Source organism: Dicentrarchus labrax, unplaced genomic scaffold (genome assembly GCF_905237075.1).
Source record: "Dicentrarchus labrax unplaced genomic scaffold, dlabrax2021, whole genome shotgun sequence".
In the NCBI taxonomy this organism is placed as follows: domain Eukaryota; kingdom Metazoa; phylum Chordata; class Actinopteri; family Moronidae; genus Dicentrarchus; species Dicentrarchus labrax.
The window spans coordinates 4,432,672-4,460,482 of record NW_026136706.1 but is presented as its reverse complement, the minus strand read 5'-3'; the positions used below and the strand labels follow the sequence as shown (position 1 = coordinate 4,460,482).

The 27,811-nt window shown below is 40.4% G+C and overlaps 2 protein-coding genes and 1 long non-coding RNA gene across 9 annotated transcripts; 1 reads left to right on the top strand and 2 right to left on the bottom strand.

Annotated features, from left to right (window-relative positions):
* Positions 1 to 53: 53 nt before the first annotated feature.
* Positions 54 to 12,075, bottom strand: LOC127365186 (interferon alpha/beta receptor 2). 6 transcript variants are annotated; one of them, XM_051403031.1, is made up of 8 exons: positions 11,932 to 12,075; positions 11,459 to 11,591; positions 8,974 to 9,149; positions 7,836 to 7,984; positions 4,508 to 4,676; positions 3,096 to 3,232; positions 2,303 to 2,321; positions 54 to 1,188 (listed from the first exon to the last, which is right to left on the bottom strand). In XM_051403031.1, exons 1-8 carry the CDS (start codon positions 12,029 to 12,031, stop codon positions 1,142 to 1,144), a joined length of 930 nt encoding a protein of 309 aa, XP_051258991.1. In that variant the 5' UTR covers positions 12,032 to 12,075; the 3' UTR covers positions 54 to 1,141. The 6 variants fall into 6 exon arrangements, with proteins under 6 accessions (XP_051258991.1, XP_051258992.1, XP_051258994.1 ...); XM_051403032.1 differs by having other exon boundaries at positions 2,303 to 2,327; positions 3,111 to 3,232; XM_051403034.1 differs by having other exon boundaries at positions 3,111 to 3,232.
* LOC127365189 (uncharacterized) lies at positions 3,496 to 12,746 on the top strand. The gene is made up of 3 exons (XR_007885151.1): positions 3,496 to 3,789; positions 6,325 to 6,453; positions 11,444 to 12,746. It is a non-coding gene; the product is annotated as an uncharacterized LOC127365189 (long non-coding RNA).
* LOC127365185 (interferon alpha/beta receptor 2) lies at positions 12,430 to 27,811 on the bottom strand. 2 transcript variants are annotated; one of them, XM_051403026.1, is made up of 8 exons: positions 27,658 to 27,811; positions 26,826 to 26,965; positions 25,517 to 25,646; positions 25,028 to 25,221; positions 23,964 to 24,118; positions 23,495 to 23,642; positions 22,532 to 22,650; positions 12,430 to 15,727 (listed from the first exon to the last, which is right to left on the bottom strand). In XM_051403026.1, exons 2-8 carry the CDS (start codon positions 26,872 to 26,874, stop codon positions 15,047 to 15,049), a joined length of 1,476 nt encoding a protein of 491 aa, XP_051258986.1. In that variant the 5' UTR covers positions 26,875 to 26,965; positions 27,658 to 27,811; the 3' UTR covers positions 12,430 to 15,046. The 2 variants fall into 2 exon arrangements, with proteins under 2 accessions (XP_051258986.1, XP_051258987.1); XM_051403027.1 differs by having other exon boundaries at positions 27,558 to 27,764.

Sequence of the window (27,811 nt, the reverse complement as noted above, 5' to 3'; positions counted from 1 at the left end):
ACACAACATCAATTATCCTGTCCGAACTGGAGTGTGAAGAAGTAAACTTTAAAACAGGTTGATCCAAAGTTTATTAGGAGAAGATGAACTATGGTCACAAGAGCCCTGATAATAATACAATAATCTCCAAGCTATCTTTGTTTATTAAGTTTTCCTTATTGGTAAAAAGATTATGAACCGTCACATTAATGTTTAAAGAGAATCTTTCCAGTTTATAACTTTGAGAACACACATACAGTAAAGTTAAAAGAAGTCACACACCGTACTTTATCCACCAGATGTTTATGCAACCCAGTATCACGCCAAAGCGTGTCATACACACGCCGGCCCACCGTGGCAGTGTCACATCTTCAGCAGGGACTCACTCTGCGGTCAAATTAGCATTATAAATATGCAACATCAAAACAAAGCTGAGGTCACAGTTTAGTTAGCTTAGGGGTGCAAGCAGCAGTCCGATGGGTGAAAGTTCTGTGTCTGTGTACGTGGCTCTTTATAATGCACTAGGCGAGGAAAAAGGCGACACTGACACAGTATCCTCTAGTGGATCTATTACATGCTTTGGTGTGAGACTGGGTTGGTTTTTGATACCATCAGGGTGGTGTACCACCCTAACAAAGGCACCAGCAGCCTGATTACTGCAAGATAAACAGCCTATCAGTAAAGAATCACAGAAAAAGTCAAAATCACTTGGCTTATTTGGCATAGGATAACCGGATGGACACAGTAATACAACACATACTGTAAGTGCATTCAGTAAGAACATTCAAACTAATGCATGAACTCTGCTGACCAGACAGTAACTTCAACAACCTCACACTCATTTAGAAAGACAGATGAAGAGTCAGAAGCAATAAAAATACTGGCATGAAATAGAATTATTAGTATTTACAAAGACATGTCACTCTTAATCACAAACTTTACCCCCAATTACCTCGTCTTCTCAAAACCAGTCAGCCAAAACAACTCCACCTAGACGAGTTCCATCCTATCACTTTACACTTAATACATCACTGGCAGTCCACAGTCTTCCTCTCATTCCTCAGAGTTGCTCCTCTTCAGTTTAAGAGGCCTGTGGGCAGTCAGAAGGCAGTCAGCAGAGCCTTCTTTATGCAGCTGCGTGGCTGAGATCTGACCCAAGCATTCAGGCGGTGCTCTTCCACAATTCAGGACTTGGAGGAGGAAGTATGACTGGAGATAAGAGAGACATTGATGCTTACAGGTTGCTGATAATGTTCTACCTAAGTCTCATTAAGATGGATTATATGCACTTTTGATAAGTGCAATAAATCAGACAGTTACCACAGGTACAGTGGTCTGTTTAAGAATGTGCCTATAGTTATCTTGGAGATCTGGATCCTGACAATAACCTCACAAGATGGTCCCATGTAAAACAGTTTAAAGCAACATTATGCAACTACTTAAAATAACAGAATCCTTTTAATGCTAAACTGACAAACTGAAATTTGGTTCACCTTATTAGACCTGTACATTTCCACTTGGCACCCCGTACGCCTGTTGGAGAAAACGTTTCCTAATGGATGGACAAGTAGCTTTACTAGTTTCTAAAGTAACCACTAAGTGCCGCTGACTGCAGAGCCTCTGCGAGAGAGGCGAATAGACCACAGAGCATGATGGCGGTGACAGCTGTATAAATCAGTTACACTCCTAGACTGTAGGGGAGCATTCTTGCATAATGTTGCTTTAAAGAGTAGCTTAACACCCCCTTTAAATCTTCCATTTGCTGACCCCCAGTGGTTTAACTTCTCACCTTGCTGCAGTGATGCACAGGTGTACTCCAGCACCCTGTGACATCACTGTTGGGTGTGGTTACAGGTGCAACACTGCACATTTGTGACCACACCCAACCACACGAGTAGCGATGATAGGAGTGGAAAACCCACTATTTCAGCCAGGTGTTGAGCACTTTCCCAGAGCTTAAAGGCTAACTCTGGTGTTATTATATATTCTTCTTATTGTTAACAAATCTCATGAAAAGACCAAAACCAACAACGTGTCTCAATCCTTTCTGACTTCCTGTCTGTGGCTCTCAGCTCCAAGATGATTAGTTCCTTCTGAAGACGTAAATCTTTATAAAACATCTCACAAATATATAGTTTCCTTTAAAAAAAACAAAAAACAACTCAGTAATTCCCTAAAACAGCTGTTTGCTGTAGTTTTTCAAACAAATAATAAGGAAGTTAATGGTAAGGAAGGAAGATGTCACAGTGTAGCTCACTGGTGTGTTTTTAACAACAGCGGCGCTCTGTGGCACCATTGTCGCACAATGTTTGTTAGTAGATACCCTCATTGCTGGTTCCGGTCTGCACTTGGGATTTGTTGAAAAGAAGAAAAACATACAACATCACCAGACTTATACTTCTTATAACAGTCCAAAACACATAAATCAATGATATCAGACAACATCCTCACAGCGGAGAGGCCCTAGGGTGGTCCCGTCTGAAATTCATTCATGGTCCTTAGAGGTTGAGTCCTACTGACCCTGGCGCCTCTGGCGCCACCATCAGGTTCGCATTTATGGTTTTTAGTGAAATATATTAACAGCTGTTGGATGGATTACCATGACATTAGCTGAGCACGTTCATGTTCCCCTCAGGATGAATTGTAATAACTGTACTGATCCTGGAACCTTTTCCTCTAGCGCCATCATCAGGTCAAAATTGCAGTTTGTCTAATACTTCGGTTTACCTGCCAAATGACTGTATGTTAGCAATGCTAAAATGTTAAAGCTACTGAATGTCAGTAAGTTTGCCTCATCATTGTGACCATGTTAGCATTTAGCTTCACTGTGCAATCACAAGCATGACTGTAAAGTCTGGTTGCATGATTAATGACTTAAACCAGTGACTATTAAAATTGTTACTGATTAACAATCCATTGATGACTAATTAATCACTTCGTCAGTAGTTTAACTGGTGTCTAATAATCAGAGTGAGCTCTTAATCATCTCAGTTATTTCAGAAACCAACTAATTAAACAAACTGATCAAATCGATTAGCATCTGGACAACGGAGGCACGTGAAGCATTTTAAGTGCAAAATTTAAGGTGAGGATGAACTTTTGATCCCAGCACACACAGTTGGATCTGTTACCAGGGTTCTGGGTAGGCGTTGTCTCAGTAATTTGAAGCTCAGTCGACTGCCGTAGACAAGGAATCCAATGAAGAGACAGCCAAGTACGCTGCACGCACCCAGCAGGCAGTAGACCACATACACTGAAACAGGAGGACAGCAACATATCAGATTCCCAAACTCTGGAACATTAGAAATCCCCATACATGTCGAAAGACTGAAAATTAAATTAGCTAATTCAGCACATTAATATGAGGATGTTAGAAAACAACACTGACATCTGGCAGATGTTTGTGGTCAAGTTTCAGAATAAAAACTAAATCCAAGTTCTTGCACATGTACATCTGCATGAGGAACTGTTAAAATTCAAATGAAGTTCCCCTTTCAGCCTTCAAGTCAGGAGCAACAAACAGTGGGGAGCACCAGCAGCCTGTTCAAACACATCTCCAGTTTAAAGAAATCAGGCCTTCTAACGTTTGGTGTTAGACTACTTTAGTTGTAGAAAAGCTTTGCTCAGAGTGAGAGTAGTAAAGCTATGCTAGGAAGTCACTAAAGTCCCTGTACTATTACAAATACTAAAGTCACCTCGCCCTAGCAGGTGTAACAACACTAACAGGAGAGTGAGGAGGACGTTAATTGAACACACACAGACCTTGGAAGAGTTCTATCCAGGCAGCATGAGTGAAAACACCTGCGTAAGGTGAGCCCTCTGTTTTGTAAATGTCAAATAAAGGCGACATCATCAGAAAAATGAGATTTAAAAAATAAATCTAAATCTATTGCGTGTCAGTAAACTGGCTCTTCTCTTTGTTAACATGAAACTAGTCAGTGGTTTAAACTTTCTTGTCTTTGTACGCAGAGAGATGATAATGAAATAACACATTTATGACAGCAAAGTGATAAAACATGAATTTAAGTCTCAGTGTATTTAACCTCGCTGCTGTGGATAATGTGACAACCTTTAATTAACACTTGTTCCCTGTTAGATCTGTTACAGCTTAATTATTCTGCCTTTGTGACTTTTACAGACTGTAAAAGCAACTGCAACGTATTGCAGCCACCATGAAAGAAATATAGTTGCTTTATTTGATGTTATATTTTTGTGTTTTTCATTAAAACAAGAAAAACTGTTGTTATAACATGATTCTTGTTAAAACTGAATAATTAGCTGTAAAATAAAATGATGTGACTACAACATGAAAAGATCTTATTAAAAGGTGAAAATGTTCTTGTTACAATAAAAAAAACTGAGCAAATGTATCTTACCAACAACTACCATCACATTTTCATAATAAGGTGCATGTAATGTATCAAAAGGTCTTCAGCTAGTGGTGAAGTAATGTCTTGATGGCTTTGTCTCGTCCCCAAAATGAACAGATCTAAGTTAATTGAGTGTTTTTGTAAAAGCTGTGACGTACGTGAGCTTGAGTGCGAAGGAGGGCTGGTGAAGGCACAGTAGGGTTTACTGGAGACGCTGTTGGACCCGAAGAATGTAGGCCTATTTACAGAGACGCTCACGCAGTACTCCACGCCTGGCTGCAGGTACGCGATCACAATCTCCTCTTCGTAGTGCACATTCAGTCTGAACTGCAACACAACAGACAAACAGGGTGATAAACATGGAAAACTCATCACTCTGTGTCCTTTGTCCAGGGACAGACCTGCTGCATGTGACCCACTTTGTGTACATGTGAAGCAAATAAATTAGTTTTTCAGATTTGGTGCAGTGTTTAAAACACAATATTCAGAAAAACTGCCCCACTGCAAGCCTCTGCGTCAGTATTGTTAGACTTCTACATTTTCTAGAACAGATGACCTACTCCAGTGGTTCCCAACCTGGGGGTACGGTCCCCCACTAGTGGTCACCAAAGCTTCACGAGGGGTTGCAAGACCTTCTTGATTTTAAGGGGTGTAAGAAAAATTCAAAATTGCACACAGCAGGCCTATATCTCAGCATTTTGTTCATTTCTGTGAAGAAAACTATATGAATTGTTATTTTAAAAATGTAGACTATTATTTAAGATCTAAACTTTGAAGACTTGAACACAAGCTACATTCACAAAGAAAAGACGGAATTTGTTGCTAAAATATGAGGAAAACTCATCTCTGAGGCAATATTCACCAGAAATAATCCTAATAACAATCTGCTCATAATCCATCCAAATCACTCGTTTCACACAAACTCCATAAGACATGTCACTTCGTCAGGGGTGGTCAGTTTAGGCAATAAAAAGGTTGGGAACCACTGACCTACACCGTACCACTTCAAAAAAAAAATTGGGAGAGAAACGAAGAAAGAAAGAAAAAGATGGGGAAAATGGGAAAGATCTGTAATAAATAGTGTATGTTATTATTTTCAACACAGAACATCACGAGTTAACACCTGCAGTTATTTTGTGGTGACACACAAAACTGAAAATAAAAGGAACTAAATATTCAAAGCAATCTGTGTACTGCTGCATGAGAAAAAGGAAATGCTAATGGAAATATTATATAACAACAGAGGGCAGCTAGAGTTGCACAAGGGCACTGTATGATCTCCACCACGTTCAGTGAGCGCGTGTGAGAAAGAGAAAAGGTGGAGATGAGAGGGAGCTCATCGAAGGACCAGTGTGTCGGATATAGTGGTGAGGTTGCAGACTACAACCAACTATGGTGGCTGGGGTTCTGAGTTGATTCTATGTACACGAATAAATGATAAACAAAATCAAACAAAACAAAGGAAGTTCTATGAAATTTGGTCTCATGTTTCAATTTATATTAAAAAAAATAAGCAGATATTCCTACTTTTATTGTGAAAACGTTCCACATTTCTGTTGTGTTCATGTCGTATTTTATTTACTTTTTGTGCCCAGATGTGTTCTTTGTCTTTATGTGTTGTAAAAGTTCCTAAAAAGACTTCCTGCGGTTGTTTCTTTGTTCTTCCTATGTTCAGCTGTCAGTGCTCGCAGTAACCAGTTTCCAAAGAAATTCTCATTTAAGTGAAACGGACACTTCCTGTGTCACAGTACTATACTTTTCCCAAGAAGCAGCGACCACACACCAGGTGCTGAACACCAAAATGTCGCTTTACAGCTGGCGGAGGGAAACAGGAAGTGCATTCAGTCACTTTCTCCAGCAATGGTTTAGCCTCTGATCGCCTCCTGTCACATTGGTGTACTGTCACTGAATGTTGAAACGCGGGGCGAGGAGATTACAGATGTGAAGATTAATTCCTTTTTCTTCTTCTCATCAGGCCGATCGTTTCCTCGAACACAAGCAAACGCGAGCTGATGAGAGGAAGACGTGGGTTAAACCGCACACTCTGACAAACATCAGTCGAGAGGGAACCTGCCGCCTCTGTGAGACACAGATAAGCCTACACGTGTGTTTTGTTCAATTTTCTGATCGACCTCTCGGGAGATAAAGAACTGCTTTGTGGGTTTGCTGTTTTGATTTCTCGGTATTCCACATTTCAGTTTCATCTAAACACAACCAGAAATAAAACATCCTGAAAGACACATAGAAAAGTATAGAAGTATATATTCACGTTATCTTATGAGGTGGGATGATAACTGGCACAGGGACCGAATCATGGAACCTCTGCTGTGTTTCTATCACATGAATCTCCGTAACTAACAGCACAATAACTATACACTATCTTAATTAGACTCCACAAAAATACATGCTCTGGGCTTCGCCATCTTGGCGCCATCGATAAATGGGCAGAGATGTGAAGCGTGGGCGGAGCTGAGGCAGGCCAAATGGCGCATGTGACGGCACCCACCTGTCACTCAAAGTTGCCACACTCTTAAGCCTTAATATAATTTAAACAGGTGAGTTGTATAACCCCCCTGTACATTTGTCATGAACGGGACTTTAACTAGAGAGGCCAAACCCGTTTTATGTACCAGGCCGTAAACAGGTTTATTTCTGCTGTAAAGTTGGGCATTTTAATATGGGGTCTTATGGAGATTGACTCACTTCTGGAGCCAGCCTCTAGTGGCGATTTGAGGAACTGTTAGTTGTGGGCGGGATTGGAAATCATCTGCTTCATTTTCTGCCATTTATACTCCTCATACATGTCTACATTTAATGAATGATACAATAAAATGACATTTTAATCTTGGAACTAAATGGATCCAATAATGATGATCCTGCTCCTCTCGTACAGCTCTCAAGAACAAAGAAACTGTGAGTTAAAAGCATGATAAACGCACGACTCGCTCTCTGAGAGTGGGGACTGATACCACTTAAAGTCTTCACTTCCGGCGACAACAATATCTCAGAAAAATAACTACCAGCTTGCATCCCCGAGTCGAGCCAAAACAAAAACAACCATGTACAAAGCCACACTGCGGGGACGGAAGGCAATAACCTCTTTGTGGCAGGAAACAACAGGGGAAAAAAGTTTGTGGGACTTCTTATAGCTTTATAATTAATTCATCATAACATATCATACGTAATGATGTGTAAACTTATCATGTAGCTATAGTCCAACAAGTTGTGTGATATGTAAGTAATGATACACAAGGGGGTGTCCTAGATTCTTTTTGTTTCATTTATCTAGTCTATAATTGTAACAAAAATGCAGAACAATTTAGTTTTGATATAAAAATACAAAGAAATTTGGCATAAATTGTTAATTAGGGGTACAGTATGACTGAGGGTGCAATCTTAAAGGCTTGAAAAGTAATTTCAACTGGACTTGACCCATAACGAATATATAAAAATATTGATTAGTGCAGCTTTAAGGCTGCCACATACCTCCGCACCATCCCTGGTCCTTTGCACATGTAAGATCAAGTCTCTGTAGAGGTCCTGGAGCTGCTGGGTCATCCTTGGAGGAATTTTGAGCTGCAGGAGCAAACAGTTCCCACACCCTGACACGGACACATCGGGAGGTCCCAACACAGCTACAGGGAGAAATAAAGACACTTTCAGAAGAGATTTGTTGCATAATATTAATAATCATAATAATAATCATACAAAAATGCAAAGAAAACACTTCCATGTTCACTCCATGTCCAACTACACTGCATATCCCATGTGTATATGGAGCAGTATCTTTGGCTTCGTCTACCTTGAACAACATGTTATGACAGTTTAAAAAAAAAACTATAAATATATATATATCTTTTTTAAACTGTCATCATATACAATTAAAATGAAAACACAACTGTATATTTAAAATAAATGTGTGCAAACGGGAAGAAAAGAGCAGGTTTTGTACATTCATTTCACAAAGATGATGTAAAATAATGATGTACAAATGTGTAGAAGCAGTAGAAACTGCTTGATTGTTGAAGTGGCCCTCCTATATATGACAATACCATCAGTGCCGAGCCCATTTGAGTTTGAGACCCCTGATTTAGAGCGAGCCACAATAATGGACTAATCTTTCAGACAGAAATGGCTTTGTCACATTTATAATAAGTGTTCAGTAGAGAAAACAACCACGATTTAGGTTTCATAATGAAGAGTTAAGTGTACTTATATGTGATAAAATATACAAAAAAATACAAGTTTGACATACTGTGAACAAACCTCACCACTCACACACCAATATCACTCCTAACCTGACCACATCCACTGATCATTTCTGATGTTCAACAGTGTAGAAACTCAATGTAGAACAAAAATGACATCAGTAACACTGCAGGAAGGCAGAAAATGAAACTTATGTCCATCAATCTGTTGCCCCAGTGCACCCTGGGAGGGTTCTCAACACACATACCTCATGTACTTGCAATCACATGATCAGCACTCAGCCAATCATACTCGGATGGCACATTGTTACTTAAGTTAACTTCATCCAGGATAACTAAAATAAATCTTTAAATGAGCTGGATGAGTATAAACAGGATTACGGACTGGGTCAGAAATAGGTGTGTTGGTGTCTCACTGTCTGTTAGAGGGTAGAAATCCCGCGACATCGTCCAGTAGGATGTCTGGTTGGGTGCGATGGCCCTGACGCGGGCTCTGTAGCTTTTTAACGGGTCCTTGAACGTTCGGGTTAGATTGCACGTCTGTCTGGCCGTCAGCGCCGAACAACTAACCACCGGTTTCCACAAGTTCTTCCTCCAAGGGGAAAGAAAACAGAAAGAAAGGCTGATGATCACCCAAGACAACTGCTGAAAATTGACTCTCCTAATGGCAGGGGAAGGTCAATGCAAAGGAGGGAGGGAAAACATGTTAGCACAGATAACATACACAGCTGAACAAAAAGGCAACTTACTGGGCGGTGTGCGTCATCTTGATGGGGGAAAACACATTTGTTATGAACTGAGTACACTCATAGGCAAAGTGCTTACTCAAAGGGTTCACAAGGGCTTCAGAATCAAAAATGAAACACAACATGCCGTGCAGGGGAAAACAGGAGCTAAAGCAATCGGTGGCGACAGTAAACCAGCGTGTCAGCTCAGTGCAGCTGTTTGAACGATGAATGACTGGCAGAGCCTCAGTTCCAGCCCCAACAGGTTTGCAGTCTCGTTGTAGACAGGTAAAGCTAACATTTGTTAGTTGTGTTTGTATGTGGGATTGGGATTTGTTCCCAGTGCTGCAAGACCGAACACACATGATGAATGTGTGAGATGGGGTCAGGAGGGAAGCATCGTCATCAGGGAATTTCTGATGTGAAATGTGAGAAGAGATTTCTTGTCGGCTCTACAGACAGCGATGTCCACCTCTTTGATACAGAGAGAAATATCTCAACGACTGGATGGAAATGAAATTTCATACAGGCATTCATGTTCTCCAGAGGGTTAATCGGAATGACCTTTCTTGTAGCGCCACCAACAGATACACTTTTCCAGTGAAATATGTCAACAACCTTTTGATGGATTTTCATGAAATCTGGTTCAGACATTCATGTTCCCCTCAGGATGAACTGTACTAAGTAGTTTTTAGTGATCCTCTGACTTTTCTTTTAGTGCTGTCATATGCGTTTTGCCAAACTAATGAGATTCCCATCAACCTCATTTGTACGTTTGGTGCTTATTAGCAAATAGTAGGTAAACTTGAGAGGTAGCTGGACTCGCGGGTATCACGAAGAGTTATCACAAGAATTACTGCCAGCTACGCTACGGCATGAGCTGCGGGTGTGGTTCACTGCTAGGTGTGTGTGACGGCTGCGTACATAGAGGTCAACCTATCGTGACATCACCTTTTGGTTTGTGGAATACCGTTTTGAAGCCATTGGAGCTCCCCCTGCTGGCCATTACATAGAATGCTGGTTTAAGACACTTCACAGACCCGGACTCTGTCCATTATATATACTGTCAATGGTTCCTTTGTATCATGGACGAGAGGCTCGTGTCAGTGCAGGCTGTAAACATTAATGCTGTCCTCCGTGGCAAGTTTGCCAGCCCACCTAGCACCACTGAGATAGCTAACCTTAGGCTCCGGTTAGCAGCTGTAGTTAGGGAGAAAGAAAATAATTCCTACATGAAACTGCTCACAACTTCTCAGTAACTAACTAACAAGAGTAACTTCCCGGTCATGATGTCTGGAAAGAGACGTTGCCGCTATTTTTTGGCGCTTTAAGCACGGAATGCCGTCTGGTTCCATAATGCTGGAGAGAAAGCGGACATTTCTACGGCCAACAACTCCAAAACTCGCCATCTCACACTGAAACAATCTAAATGAATAAATAGCGCTATGGGTAAGAGGGAAAATGGTTTTTTTTAGAACTGCGATGAGCCCCCTAAGAGGTTTGAGTCTTGGATGGCTTAAATAAATGACAATAAAGTTATCTACAGTCATACATATAGGCAGCCTGTGGCACCAGAGCTGCATGTGTTTCTTTCATTTTCATTTAACATTTTTATAAATCTGAAGTGATTCTTATATCCTATGGTTGTAAAAATGTGTAGCCATTACACACAGAATAAAAACTATATGTTTTACTTTCTGTCAACTAAAATGTGCATCATGTCCTGACCTGGCGCCTTTCTGCTGTATTGTATATATATATATATATATATTATATAACATCAGCAGCTAATTTAGGCTAGCTCTGGATGCCAAATTCAAAAAGTCTCTTTTTTGGGAGGCCAATATGGCTCCTCTGATTGTAAAAGATTGCTGACCAATGGCCTACATGAAATAAAAGTCATTCCAATTAACTGCCTTTGGAGTGATGCCAGACAACAGTGAGTCAAGCCTGTGCTCAAAGTTCCTGGAAGCAAACATCATTGTGATAATGTTAAGTCTCATTTTGTGGTTTTTCCATTTAACCCCCCCCCCCAAAAAAAAATCAGTGCATCTGTCTGCAAGTGTTGCTTTTCTGGTAACTCAGTAGGTTTAAGAGCAAACAAATATTGATCCTGAGTCCTGCCTGTCACCTCTCTCATTTATGTCCTCTCTACACAAAGATTTCAACTGAATACCTGAAGCTGAAGACTTCAACAGAGAAGCGGGCGCTGGAGGGGGTCCCGGGGCCTGGCAGGAAGCTGAGTGTGTGCTCCATGTTGAAGGAGGAAATTGAGACGTTGGAGGGTGCGGGGAGGGAATCACACACCACTGCAGAGGAGGACAGAATGACAATATTAACTCTGAAATTTAAAGCACAGTGAGATTACTTGAATTTTCAATGATTTTATCTGCTCTCTCTTCTTACCTTGCATCCACACATTGCTAAATCTACAGACAAACATTTCCTGTGCATTAACAAACTTTCCAACTAAACAGAATTACTTTGCTTTTACTGCTGCTGTCAACATCTTCACACACCTTGCCACAATATAAGTTAAAATCTGAGTCCAAAGGTGTAAAAACAAAGACCTGGAGCTCATTAAAACACATATACACAAATACTAATAAAACCCCAAAACGTAACAAAAACACACATTCTCATATTCACCATTTAAACCTTCCACTTCCTCCCCACATTCAATCCAGGGAGCATTACCAAGGTGTAAATGCAGAAGAAGAAGCATCCACAACCCCATCTTCCCCCCCATGGACTGTGTTATGGCTCGCAGGTTAAACACTGTATGCAAGATGATAAGGCTCTTGTTTTTAACATATAGAGAGGGATGGGAGGGAGGGAGGGAGCTGGGGGTTTGTGTGGGGGTTGGGAAACGAACACACAGTTTGTTATCATGTTCATGGTTGAGTTTCTATTTCCCCAGAAGTCCCTCCCTGTGCATTCTGCCCTTCAAATCCTGCATTTAACTGAGAGACGTCGCAGTGGCAGAAAGTGGAGTCAGCAAACGTGACTTTTTACCCTGTTTTCTGATCTGTGTGAGTTTTATTTTTATGCTGTTTATGTGTAAATATATTTGTCTGTGCTTTGGGGGAGTTAGCTTGAAGAATGTGTACACAGGGAAGCCTTTACATTAATACAAATGACAAAACATTGACATGTCAAATGTAACTTTATTGGTTGTGATTTGCAAAGTGAAATACATGTTTATGGACTGAACACTAATGAACATGAGCAGCAGAATAGCTTGACACTGAGTTACAGAATGGCTTTAACATTGAGTATAAAAATACAGAAATGTCACATGTACGGAATCTGTTTGATTAAATTGTTTAAATAAAGTTATAACTAGCAATAATACATGTTTTACTTCAATAACCTGATGCAATGTGTAACTTTGAATAAGTGTAATGTTAATATGACTGTACATTGAACATGACATGGTAATAAAAATATGTATAACATGATAAGCTTTCTCATACGGTGACAATTCATACATGATTATCAGGTTCACAGTTTACAAGAATAAATGATGTAAAACAAATTAAAACACACAGAATGACCTTGACAATGTGAGCTAGAGTCCAAATTAAAACCAGCATTTTACATGATATTTTCTACTATCATCTTTAAAAACTGCACTTTCAGAGGTTAAATGGTGCTCAAACATGGTGCTGTCAGACTTGATCCTCACTGGCCTTGATTTTTGGGCAAAATTGTCTTGTTTTATACGACCAACTCCATCAGAACCCCCCAGAAAATTCACTTTAGTATCTTATGAGACACATTTGAGAAGCTTGGAGCGGCAAACATTTGGCAGGTTTTGAATGAGAAATGACTCAAAAGAAGATATCAAAAATGTTTGCTGATTCCTTTTCCGCTTCAGTTTCAGCTCTCATTATAGCCTCATTACATATTCAGAACAAATTGAAAACAGTTAAAGGTCCAGTGTGGGGGATTTAGTGCCATCTACTGGTGAAGCTGCAGAACAACAACCAACAGAAACCTCTTGAACTCCGAGCGTGTAGGAGAAACTACGATGGTGTAGTCAGTGTTTGGTTTTGTCCGTTCTGGGCTACTGTAGAGACATGGCAGTTCAACATGGCGGTCTCTGTAGAAGAGGACCAGCTCTGCAGATAAAAACCATCTCTTTTGAAGGTAACATCTTATTTTCAGGTGATTATACACTAATGAAACCGTACCCACAAATGTTAGATTCCATTTCTGCCAATAGTTCCTCCTGATTGTTACACACTGGACCTTTAACTCTCTAATAACAACACATAAAAATGCCTTTTTAAAATAAATACAGTAATCATTATGTGGAGCTTTTTTTTGTCCTAAGCTGTTTTCATAAAGTCAGTTCCCATGCGGAGGGAGAATATCTCAAGTGTAAATTCTTCCTGAAGAGGCTCTCCAACTGTTCATCGGTCAGTGATTTTCAGAACAATATGACACTGAACCTGATGAAGTTGAATGATCTCCAAATGTTCTATCAAACAACAACTAAAATAAAATCCAGGGATGTAAAGTTATTGGCTGTTTTGGGTGGATTTTGCCTAAAATTCCCAAAGGAAACGCCCTGAATATGCTGTTCCCTTATGAAGTAGTCCTCTAGCTGCAGATCAATCCTCATATGTAAGCCCACAGGTTTCCAACATCAGTCCAATCATGGTTTGTGGTGTTTGGGTAACTTTTGTGGAACTCTAAAGAGGTAACTGGTGGGTCCTTCTGGCTGCAGAGAAAGCACTGATGTATAATGATTCACAGTATATGGAGAAGAAGGCGATGGGCCTCATGCAAGAACATCATAATACTGTATTTTTATCTAAAACTTTTTTTTCTTTTTTAATCGATAAAAGCCCCCTGTTCACGGGGACACGTCACGGACACTGACACTTGTAGAGCCTGACCCACATGGGGTTTGTGAGACGGATATTGATTTCAGAGGGCAAACATTCACTGTTCAGAGATGCGGTGGAAAATACAGTGAATAAAAATAGACCTTTTCAATGTGGATTTTATATTTAAATGACTATACAAAGGTCTTCAGAAGGCTGCTTTCTGCAACAATACTCTAACATGTTAAAGGATTTAACAGACTGTCAAACAATTCTAGTTGACATTGCTGAGAGCTGCTTCTTCTCTCATGGTGCAGACAAACAGATGTCTGCTCCATTACTCTGTGCTGCCTTCCACAGTTTTATAAATCACAGCGCGCTCTGCTGGATAAACTCTGCAGTGACACCAATATATTACCACAATATACCATTTCATATCAGCGGATATATCAGATAACACAACATACAACACTGATACATCTATGATCAATTGGACTCTAGTAAAAGTGTGAGTTTTCCACTGTGGGGGCTTTTAGCTGTGGTCAATCTTTAATATTCATATTGGCCCGGTCTGGGCCACAAAAATACTAAATACGAGAAGACTCTTGTGGTTAAATGGTTCTTGCATGAGGCCCAATTGTTATCTATAAAATGAGACTTTGTAACAGAAACAATCAGAAATGATTCAAGTTTGAACCTAAACTGTCATTTTAGTTGAAGAATCAAACATTATCACCTCAGTCTGTACTTTAGTTGTCCGTCCTGTAATGAGATTTACTTATAATCGGAGTTTTCAGTGTCTAGACTCAACCAATGGAAATGCCTTTAGACCAGTGCTGCTGTGTGTGCGACGCTCCGTCACTGGTGTTTAACACATTGTGAAATTGTAAGAAAAAAAAAAAAAAAACGGAGAAACTCTCCCAAGAATTCTATAGTAAGTTTTGTAAGACATGTGTACTGGGACGCCCCATATATCCACAGTAATCTTCTTCCTCTTCCTCCTCCTCCTCCTCCTCCTCAACAGAGCAGGAAACAGTTTCTATTGCACCTTCCTCGCTGTCACTTGTTTGTACAGGCAGGATTGGAGTGGTGTGCACCTCTGAAGCAGAGGGAGACGCAACGTGCAATTTGTCCTCCTCTTTCTCCTCCTCTTCCTGATGCGTGCCAAAGGTCAATGTGAGGAGATTCACGTTATGGCTGCTCCCCTCTACCACCACAACCACCTCCTCCTGCTCCTCTTTATTCAGCAACCTCTCTGCAGGAGGATCTGAAGCACGCTGCTCTGGTCCTGGCAGAGAATCGGGCTGAGGGTCGACAGAGTCTGACGTTTGGTCCGAGGAGGAGCTCGGCTTGGGTTCGGGCTCGGGGGACAGGGGAGCTGAGAGCGACGTGGAAGAGGAAGAGGAGGAAGAGAGGAGGTTTGTGCCCACCCGCAGTTTATACTGTCCTCCGGTGCTCTCTATCTCACTCTCCTCGTCGCTCTCGTCTGATGAATGGCTGCTCCTCTTTTCGCCTGAAGGGGGCGGCGTTGGTTTAAGATTCAAGAGGGAAGACAAGGACCCGCTGAAGGGTTTAAAGACCAGGACCTCGTTTAAGTGGTGGATGGATGCCTGAGACACAGAGAGAGAGAGAGAGAGAGAGAGAGAGAGAGAGAGAGAGAGAGAGAGAGAGAGAGAGAGAGAGAGAGAGAGAGAGAGAGAGAGAGAGAGAGAGATTGAGATTTAATTTACCATCAATAATCATATAATTGAACCTACCTTGGTATAACCATAACAGCATCAGGGAGTTTCAACATGGCAGTGAATGCACTAAAAGAAAAAGCTCGAAGAGCTCTATATGCAATTAAGAGAAACTTTTATAATTTCCATATTCTAATAAAAATCCCATTGCCCATTGCGCTGTACGGTAGTGAAGTATGGGGTCCACTCAGTCATCAGAGCTTTACCCGTTGGGACAAACATCCAACAGAATCTCTACATGCAGAATTCTGCAGATACATTTCACACGTACACAGAAACCCACCAACAAATGCTATTGAGCAGAATTAGGCAGATACCCACTGATAATTAACATTCAGAAGAGAACGCTCAACTTTTTTAACCACCTGAAATCCAGCCCCAGAGACACAGTCCACTCCAAAGCCCTCCAAACCCAAGAGCTGAGCCCAGAAAAGAGTCCCCTATGTCAGTTGGTACTGAGGCTAACTGCCCCCTCTCAGACACACTCTGACCAGCCTCACAACAACACTGCTCTACAAACAGTAATCAGAGTAAAGCAAATTACAGCACAATGTAAAGAAAGCTATCTGGACCATTGGGAAGAAACAACTAAAAGCCAAAGTAGATTGGAATGTTATCTTGCCCTTAAAAGAGATTATGAATGAGCAGAATATCTCTCTACTGTCAGAGATAGAAAGCAGAGACAGATCCTAACCAAGTACAGGCTCAGTGACCACAAACCGCCAATCCAAACAGGAAGACACAAAAAATCATGGCAACCAAAAGAAAACAGAAAATGTGGTCACCGTTCGACAGGTGAGGTTGAGACAGAGATGCACTTTCTCCTACAATGTACAAAATTAAATGATATGAGAAAAATTGATTTGAACAAGTTCAGCTTTTTGGTTCCAGATTTCAAAGAGCTGAACGACCTCTCCAAATTAAAAATACTCCTCGGAGAAGGAGAGAGGGCACACCTTGCTGCCCTGTATGTATTAACATGCCACAACCTGAGGGACAGTGAGTGATCGAGGCACACACACACACAGACACGCACACACAGACACACAGAGACACACACACACACACACACAGTATATAACTAATATAATGTTCATACTGTTTATATCTTTGATTTATTGTATTGTATTTGAATGCTTTGCTTTGGCAATATTGTTTAAAAAAAAAACTTTAATGCCAATAAAGCCCATTTTGAATTGAATTGAATTGAATTGAGAGAGAGAGAGAGAGAGAGAGAGAGAGAGAGAGAGAGAGAGAGAGAAGGAAAGATGTTATGGTTTTTAGCAGATATTCAACAACTGAAAACAATTCATTCCATTAATCCATCAGTCAGTGGAAAAAGAATCAGTAACCTTTAAGCCCTTTATTAACTGACTGAACATTTCCTGGTTACAACTCCTCAACTGCTCCTTTCCTCTATTTTAAATGTCACATTAAGTTTAAACTGAAACTAATATATTTTAAGGTGTATTTTGGGATATTGTGCAATGTATTCTATAGATATTTACAGTTATTTGTTGTGATTATTTTCTTTTAATATATATTTCTGTCAACTTACTGGTGTAAAAAAGAATTTCCAAATGTGGGATCAATAAAGTAAGTTCATCCATCCAGAGCCACATAATAATCCCTTTTTCTGAAAGCAGTCTCAAACTGACTCTATTTACTGTGTCTTTTGCAGTTGTGACCAAGACCAGTTAGACTGGAGGAACAAAATGAATAGGCCAGGTTTTCCTTAATGTTTAAGCAGTTTAAACTCTGAATGCATCACAACAGGAACAGCAGCAGGGGTTCTGGGTTTAGATTAAGAGCGGATGCTTAGCTGCCATTAAAGCCCGGCCTCAACTTATCGGACTGTCGACAGTCGTTCACATGAAACTGTGTATTTTCTATGTGCTATCAGGCAAATCCGCATATTTCCCACCAGTGGAAATGTTGCTGAATCATATGAAGTGAACAAGGGAAGTTTCCACCGAGTTCTGGGTGCGCAACGCTGTTTTTGAAAAGAAACAGTTGGCAAGCAACCAAAAACCCTCAAGTCCCCTCCAAATTTCACATAGAATTCATTGGCCACATACACGTCCTGTACGAGGGGAAACCCCCTCTGCATCTCGCTGTCACTCTGGTTGCCTTAAGGCAATTAATAACTGAACATGAAACCGCATCTAATTTAAAAAAAAAGCGTGCCCAAATCCCCCTCGCATGAGACAAACAGCACAGACAATAAAAAGGTTAACTGTAACCGACGCCCACGCAGGCAACACTTCTTCAATCCCAGCATGCTGTAATAAAACAAAGCCAGTGACTGATATGAATTCAAGGTTTCAAAAGCTATGGATGACACCAACCGAATAATGGGCTCATTTTAGAAAATGTCAACCCCGGTTTTTTCTCCCACGTTCACATGATCAGTGCTGCAGTCCTTCAGTAAGTGATCTGAACACGGCAGCCTCGTTTAATGAGGTCTTGTATAAAAATAACCATTAATGCTTTATACCTGTGTCTTTAAGCAGCAAAACCCCCACTATGTTTAGTTTTTAACACATAAACTGCTTGAACTGAAGCCATCCTGAAGCCTTTGACCTAACAGAAGAGCTATGTGGTGACTGCAGCAGTGGTGCAGTGACACCCTGGTAGCAGGGTTGTTTCCGTTGCAAAGTGTTGTGCAAAAATATTTCTGCCAATCAAACACTTTCCAAAACTCTGCCTGGTTTTTCTTTAGGACTAAAGACTCTCGAAATCCGGGCCGCAAACAGGCTTTCCGTTGATTTAATTTATGTTTTATGAGATGCTAGTTCAATTTACTCCTGTAAATGTAATGTTTTTATGGCTTTTAGGTTTTTTTGTGTGTTAAATGTGTTCTCTGTTATCGTAAAGAACTTTGTAACTGTGTTGTGGTGCTATATAAATAAAGTTTATTATTATTACTTTTTGTGAAATTTTACCAATGAAAACTGTTACCAGCTGTGTTTTAGAAACTGTAAATGTATACAGAGACAGGTGACGGCGGTGGCGAGAGGTTGGTTGACGAAACGTTTTGTGATTCAGAAACAGAAAATATCTTTATGTTTAAATTGTAAAAATGAAAGAGTATTTCTAATCTGATACATAAGCCTTGCAGTGCTGTATGTTGGCACTACACTAAGGATAAGTACCTCATACAACCCCACTTTAAAATATTTGAAATATTCCTTTAAATAAGCTGTCTTTTGGAAAGATATTCTGAATGGTTTATTTGAAAGAATACAGAATTGATTTACTTGTATTGACAAATAGAAATACATCCTATTTTTCCCATTGACAGGTTAAGATGAAAAAAAATATATATTTGTGAGGGAATAATGTAAAAACGTTGATGCGACGATTAATCGGCTATTTGTCGACTATTTTGAAAATCAATTAATCGGTTTGAGTGATTTTTTTAAGACCTGGGGCCTCATGTACTAAGACTTGCGTGGATTTCCTACTAGAATGTGGCGTACACTGAAAGAGTGAAAGTACCGTACGCAAAAAAAATTCAGATGTATCAAAACGTGCGTATGCAGAATCCCACTCACATTGTCTTTGTACATCGCAATCAACGTGAAATTGAGCGCACATGCACGAGGACAACGCTCCACCCTGTCCCCTCCCTCAAATACACCGATTTGAATATGCTAATTAGTATAAATAGGCCTGGATAGGAAAATGGCAAAAGCCAGGAGAAAAAGAAAGTTTACAGAGTATGAATTGGAGGTGCTGCTGACAGATGTAGAGCCCAAAAAATATATACATATTTTGCGTGGCACAGGCAGTACACTCGGTAGGGTCGGAAAACCGCACCGCATATAAGACATATCTACCCATCGCCAGGGCCTTAAGGCCACAGGTGGTGGAGTCCCTGTATTACGGTAGACTGATATACTGTACTGCTGTATTGTGAAAAGGTTACGGTACGCACAAGACGTGGCGTCACCACGCTCCCAGTGAGCACTAGTTGTTGTTGTGTGTGAGCCATGCTGATGAGACGGCGGCACATCGGTCCGCACTTCATTGTCAACTGTTAAATAAATATGCCAAGAGGCTGAAGATAATAATTCGAGTGTGTTCTACTTATCCTCCATACGCAGTAGAGGACTGCGCGCTGCAGTAAATAACCCCTTAACACAAATAATCTGCAAATGATTAAAATTGTATAATTGCTTGATTGATTGCAAATAATAATGACTTTCGCATACAGTGCAACTGTCCCTAGAGCAATTATTAATTTCGGCTATGCAATTTCAATGCATCGACTGTGAGTGTCGCCAACTGACAACTGACATAAGCAAAAAATATGTACGTACGGCAGCAATGAAGCTGCCATGGAGGACCGCACATTCTCACGTTCATTTCACTTTTAGTACATCCGAACGTGAAAAAAGGCGTATGCACGAATGTCTAAATTCTCTGTTTTCAGCCTCTAAAATGTGAATATCTTCTGGTTTATTCAGTTTTGTGTGACAGTAAACTGAATATCTTTAAGTTGTGGACAAAAAGAAGACATTTGAGAACATCACCTCGGGAAACACTGATCTACACTGTTCAATGTTTTCATCAAGAAAAGACTTATTCATTGATACTGAAAATAAGCCTTATAATGTATCTGTTTTTATGGTTGAAGAGGTTTTCTTATAGTTCCTGTAGCATTCTTTAAGAAAAAGATGATTGTAAAGTTATTAACTGGTATCTGTGTTCATACTGGGGAAGAGCTATGCAACGTGTTTTGACTTTCATGCCGAACACTGATCAAATAGTCACACATAGAGTATTTCCCTTCACTTTTTCTTTTGCCTTGCATTGACTGAACGTTTGCTGTGCCCACTAACATCTACACCCCCGCTGACAGCTCAGTCCAGTCTCATCTGAGAAGACAAACTAAGAACATCGAGCATGCTGCAGCAGAACCAACAGTGAGGTTGCCTGCAACTGTCTGCCTTTGTCTCTTTTTCTTCTTAAACCACCGATAAACCACAACCATGGCACACTACAGTTATGTGTAGAGGGTGTGCGTTTTGCCTCGGGCTTGTTTTGTTTCCGCCTGCAGTTATTTCCTGTTACTTTACTCAGAAAAAGTGTGTGAGCTGCTGTCAAACCACAAATAATTTTGTTAATAGTTTTATTGTACGTATTAACGGCAAACTTGATCATGTTCAGTTACTTTGATCACAACAGAGCTTTGATTGTACAATCTTATCTGTTTGCACTCTATAGGATTTAGTCATTTTGCCTCAACACATCGCACTACAGATGTCTCTACTTCAAAGTGTCAGATTTCAGAGGATGTGAGATGACACAAATCTATAACCACAGAAATTCTTAAAGGTGGGGTATGCAATTCTAGGTAATGTGATTCTAATGAGACTTTTTTTTTCTCCTCACAGTCTGATAGCTTTCCGTTCTGTGTGCACTGAAAAAAGGTTTAGGGTTTGGTAAATGGCAAACAAAGTGGATCGAACCGCACACAGCACTAACTTCTTATTCCAACCAGAATTGTGTGTCAGCAGTGTTTCCTATTAATCATCTATGGGAAACACTGGCCAGGTAACATTAAATCACTTGCCCACAGACATGAGATATTCTGGCTGCTGATGGGAGCTATGGCAGCAGGGGAGACGCGAGTATCGCTGTCTGGAGCTGCCGTGCTCGCTCTGGGAAACTCGTCTCGTCCTCTCTGCGTGTGAGCTGAACTTTAGCGACAGTTTGCAAAGCCACAACATAGCTAACGTTAGCTACATGACTCGCTGTGTGCCCTTTAACTTGAATATGGAGACGGACCATGAATGCATTTTTCACACGATTCTGAAGATAACAAAATAAACAGATTTCCATGTTTTCCCAGACAATGCGGAGACCTTATTGTTTCGGATTCTGCAGGGATGGTATGAGGGCCATAAGAAAATATTAGTTAAAAATGACTCTTAAAAGAATGAAGACAGAAGGTTTTTTTATTAGTTGAACTCAAACACTGTTATAATCTCACCAAATATTATGTCCTAATTGAATAACACAAAAAAAACGTTCCATACTGTACATAAGCACATGTACATAACTGCCAATATACATATACTGCAACCCTATTAATAGATTATCACCAATCAATGAACCAACTAATCGAGTGTTCACTGGCTGTATTTCACTGATACTGTACTGTTACTTTTGCACCTGTTTGGGGGGGATAACACAAAGCTTGAGCTTTATTATTGCTACCAGAAATGTTGGTGCTTCAGGCGTATCAGGAGCACCGCTGTGTCTACGTACAGCTGAGGGACAGAGCTGTCAATATGTTCGCCGTGTTCAATATTTGAGCATTAAAGCCTCACAGAGCAGCCTCACATTTGTAATTCCATTACCACTGCTATTAAACCATAGAAGTTTTTATCATCCAGTTTACCTGAAAAATGATTTCTCAGGTATCTTTTTAACGTCCTGATGAACGAATCGAGTGTTATTATAGCATATGGATCATTTTCTAGTAACGACTGCTTACTAATTGCTAATTTTCTATTTAAAAAAAAATGAAAATGAAAACTTTCAACCCACAAATAAATGAATTCATCGACTTCGAGGGGGCGGCCCAGACACCTTCCAAGAACTGCTACTTGTCACTACCACCTACTACTTTCACCACTGCACTTAAATGAAAGTATTACTTACCAGGACGTCTGGCAGCGGGTTCCTTATCAGACAACGGATGAAACCAGCAGAGGCCAGCACCGCCAAAACCACGACACCAATTATCACCAACGAACTCAGCACGGTGGATATCAACGTGTCTGCAGAGAGGAGAGGGTGGTCATGGGACATATTATTCACATTTACTCCCAGAGAGAGAGGGCAGCGTGTGCATGAACTGTGCCTGAAACAACCGGAGTAAGAGATTTTCAAAATAAGGTAGAAATAGGACATGCAATGTGATCCACCCTATCGGATCTGACCATAATAACATTTTCAAGTGTTATTACTATTCTCATGATATCAAGTATTTTTTCTTGAAATTTAAAAGTTGTCGGGTGTTTTGAATGAATCTGAAAATTTCACAAGACATTTAGGTGAATATAAATGTGAAATATTCAGATTTTCTGTTTTGTAATTACAATTACATAAATTTCTTCTCATAAAATTACATAATATAATATAATATCACATTTTCCCTGTAAATAAGATGTCATGCCAGTAAAATTATGACTTTTTCTCATAAATTACGACTTAAGTATTAAGACCTTTATCTTGGAACGTCGGCGATCACAAAAGAACAGTTTGACTTCATTCTCACCATCTTTGTCCCTAATATTCAGAAGTAGTAGTACTCAAACTGACCTGAAGATATTTTGACATGTTACAGCAGGAAAGGCACTGATGGGATCAATAACATAAAAAAAAGGCTGCATCCCAGGTACTGTAGATGCATAACCAGGGTCCTGCTATTGTAGTGAACCAGAGACATCATTGTTACTTAGTTCTACCTGTGTTTTTCCTGCTATTTCAAGTCAAAATGTCTGCTGTGAAGGAGGCCTACACAGATATTTGGATGGGACCTTTCTCACCCTGCACACAGCTGACCAAAGTGGGCCTAAAAACGAGTGGGAGAAACGTACACATTAACACAGTGACCTGTACCTTGAGTATAGATGGCCGTGGTGAAAGCACATACAGGTTGGCTGTAGTTGGACTTCCTGCGCCACATACTCTCTTTGAAGCAGACTGCGACACAGCATTGTATGCCGGGGGCCAGATTGTCAAAAATCACTCTGGATTCCTCGGTGTCCTTAAATAAATGAGACCACAGACAGATGTTAGATCAGTACAAGAGAAAACCACATGACAAACTCAGCATTATTCTCATAGATTACACCACAGGAAGCTTTGTGTTCACACCGGTAATGTATGCAATAGATGCAATGGATGAATGAATGAATGAATCTTTCAAAGCATCCAGTTCAGAAGGAAATTTGGGAGCGCTTCATACAGACAGATGTTATTATTACTCAACCTCCTGGAAAACTTCTCACCTGTACCTGTAGCAACATTTTTCTTAAAAGCAGGACTAGTGGATAAAACATGTATGTGAGTCCATGCAGTCCAGTACCTTCTCTCTGTCCACACCGTTGGCGTTGCACTTGATCGAGAGTCTGTAAGGCAGAAGCTCATATATTTTTCTAAGGTGCTCCATGGGAGGTTGAAGTTCCACACACATGTTGCTACCACAGGGCGTCACGGTCAGCAGCGGCGGGTCCAGGTGAGCTAGGAGACACAGGGAAAGGAGACATACATACATACATAAGCATTTGCCATAAAAAACATACAGTTTATGTTGCTTGGCAACAGCAGGCAGCACCTTCAAACTTGCTAGATTGTCTTGTTGTTGTTTCCATCCAACCAGGCGCAAACTCAAAATATGTACTGCAGAATTATTTCCTGGATGAATATATATTGCTTTATTTGACTTGCTATAGTGTATTTAACAAATGTATAAGCTATTCTAATATAGATTTTTATTTAATTTCATATTTTCTCCATGTGTGTAGCATGAAGGAAGTGCAAACTTTTATTTTGTTGTACAACCTTGTACAATCCTTAATCCTTGACACAATGTTTTTACTGGAGCGCATTTTCTGTTAATGAATGTAGGCACCCTAAACGGTACATTTGTTTATGTAAAGTCATTTGGCGCACCATTTTCTGGTGCAATAGAAGTCTTGAAACAAAGAACCATTAAGGTAAGTAAGCCAGGAAGTACAGCAGGTTTTACATCACATTTTTTAGTACTGTTATTTGTAATAATGTGATATCCAGAGCTTTAAAGTGTTATCTTAATGACCATTATTTACAATGAATTGACTTACTGTTCCTCTAAACAGTTGTTTACTTTTGAAAAAATGCTTTATGCTTTGTATATTGCGCAAGCCATCATGTTAAAATACCATTGAGCAACCCATTGCCACACAGCCCTCACCCTGTTCTGCAAGCAAAACACATCATACCTTTGTGAATGGGGATGTGACGAGTGTGAGCCTGCATTGCTGCCATTAGACCAGAATTAAAGGGAACAACACACACTATAACATCTCCTGGTTGGCAGTTGAACCAGTTTTTTTTTTAGTGCTTTGATCGTTCACACAGGGAATATCCACAGACCACAGAGCCACTTACTGTCTCTGATGGGTTTGAATAATGAGGAGGTGTATGATATTCGGGGCAGTGATTCCGGCAGCGGTGTAATCTGATAAAAGTAGGCGGAGTCGGGGTTGTTGAGGACTTCTGTCAGGTTGAAGGATTCTGTCAGGTTGCAAACCCGTTGGTGCTGGACATGCTCGCAGCCCGCCACCGGCACCCAGGAAGTTCCCCTTTAGGACCAGAGAGGAGGGAAAGAAGAAGACTTTAGGAGGACATAAAAGATTTTATGTTCTTTAAGATTTGAGTTTGACTGGAGGAGTGAGTTTTTGGCTTCACATTCGATCCACTTCTTAATGTCTGTAACTGGTATGACATGGTGGTTCGTGCAATAAACATTTGTTCTACATACTCGGTACACTGTGTCCTCTGACAATCAAAGTGTCAGCAACGGACTGATTCTGTACAGATTCCTGCGATTACGGTTGCAATACACTGACTGTAAGTACAAACACAGATGAAACCTACCTTTCCGTGTGCACAGCGACACGGTAGTAGACTCCTGTGGGTGTCCCCAGTCCAGGATCCCATCTCAGCATATGACGGAAGTGGTCTGAGGTCAGGTTCACGTTGATAGGCTGAGGGAGTTTACTCATAACTGGAATGCAAACAGGACATTAATGGTTACTTGTTTTTCCCTTTTCTTATGGGATGTTACTCGAGTCAGCGACAGTAGTTGGAACTAGAGACCTTACCAGACCTCTGTAGCCCACTCCTTATCTCTGCTGCAGGCTACATTAGCTGCTACTCGCGTAAAACACCCGAATCTCAGGTTGCATTGTGGGTAATGTAGGCACCAGGTTAGGAAGGAGGGGAAAAAAGACAATATCTCTGCTTCTGCTGCATCGGTTTTACTCCTTTTCTTTTCTTTTCTTTTTTTTTTAATACATCCATTGTGACTCCAACAATTATTATTATTATTATTATTATTATTATTATTATTAATATTACAGTTTACAGGGCAATGCTGAATCAGTGGAGTGCCATTTTAGGGCTGCACGATATGGTAAAAACATCACAATGCTATTATTACGATTAACGATTAGTGTGGGAATGACCATCATGATTGCTTTTAAGAGTCTGTACCAAACAAAACCTTCTTAAATCTGGAGAACATTATTTACGATGCAGATTCACAACACTTACTAACTATATTGCTGTTTATAACACACTTTACCTTTAGCCAAAAATGGTAGCTTCATATTGCACTGGGCCATATTGAGATGGATTCATTGTGCGGCCCTGTACTCTTTTAAACAATAAGGCTTGAGATATACTTCCTGTTCAACCACACGTTCAAGCTGCGTTCATTTCTGAGGATTTCTGAGGTCCAAATGGACGCAGGATACACGAGGCAGCCATCACGTGTACGCAGTAGTTAAAAGTAATGCTATCTTTTAAAAAATGACTGACTGACTAGGACTGCAACTTTGCTTATCATCGATTAATATGCTGATTATTTTCACATCTTTAAAATATCTATAAAAATGCTCGCCACAATTTCCCACGGACGAGAGTGACGTCTTCAAAATGCTTCTTTTATCCAACAAATCTAAACACTCTTCTTACTGTGTGTGTGTGAGTGTGTGTGTGTGTGTGTGTGTGTTATTGTGACACATTTGAATAATTAAACCACGTATGTAGCAAAACTGTAATCTTGCCTCCCCCGTTAAACAACAGACCACTTATTTGACTCATGTCAAAACACCTCGTGCATTTGCTTAAACCCACAAAAGGTGGAGAGGCACGTTCAGGTGTAAGCGTGATCCTGACTCACCTGGCAGGACCTGAGGCAGCCACGTGAGCATCCACATGAGAGCAATCATGACAGCCAAACCATCTCTGCCTCACTGCCATGAGCCCCCGGGAGCAGTCGGCACACCTCTCTGGACTGCTTTCACTTTCCCTATGAACAACCTGCCATCACAAATCTGGAGTTAGTGTCACATTTGAAATCACACCTGGCATGCACAAATATTCACTTGGTAGTCAAATATAATGAGATAAATGAGTCATCTTCCACTTGCATAATGTCTGACAGTTACTACTACTGTAAAGAAGCTCAGTCACAACTTGTACTTAAGCTTAAAAATCTAACATTATGTAAAGTTAACACCTAATAAATGCTTGGCACAAACTCTACAACTCTTTTACTGTACATATTCTACATTTAGCACATTTTAATGTCTATTTTTCCCTCCCTTATTTCTATATATAGTTGTAATGTTTATTATATTTATTGTCATGCCCCACAAATGCAAATTCCTCGTATGTGAAAAACATTACAATAAACATGACACTGCAACCACAAGATGCAAAAATACTTTCACTTTGTGTTTACGGTCCCGGTTTAGAATAGCTCAAAACATCCAGTTTAACGTCCCTTTTAACTAGAAAACACTTATAAATGACCGTTAACTGTTGAAAAGAGATAAAGCTACGGGTCTCTAACATCATTATTTATCTCCACACTGCACACACTCGCCGGAAGTGTAACTTAGGTACTTACCGCTAACGTCGCGGATCATTTATCAGCATTATAAACTCACTACCGAGGGAGAAGCTTCAGTAGACAGGCTGGAAAATGTCTGATATTACTGCCAGCTTACCTGTGTTGAGAAGAGTGTCCATGTTTATCAGTGAGTTTGAGTCCCAGACAATCACAGAGGCAGACTCCCACGCGAAACGAGCTAACAGTACACTCCTGCTGCCTTCACGGAACCCCGGTTAAACTGGGAACTCAACTACTTATGATTAGAACAA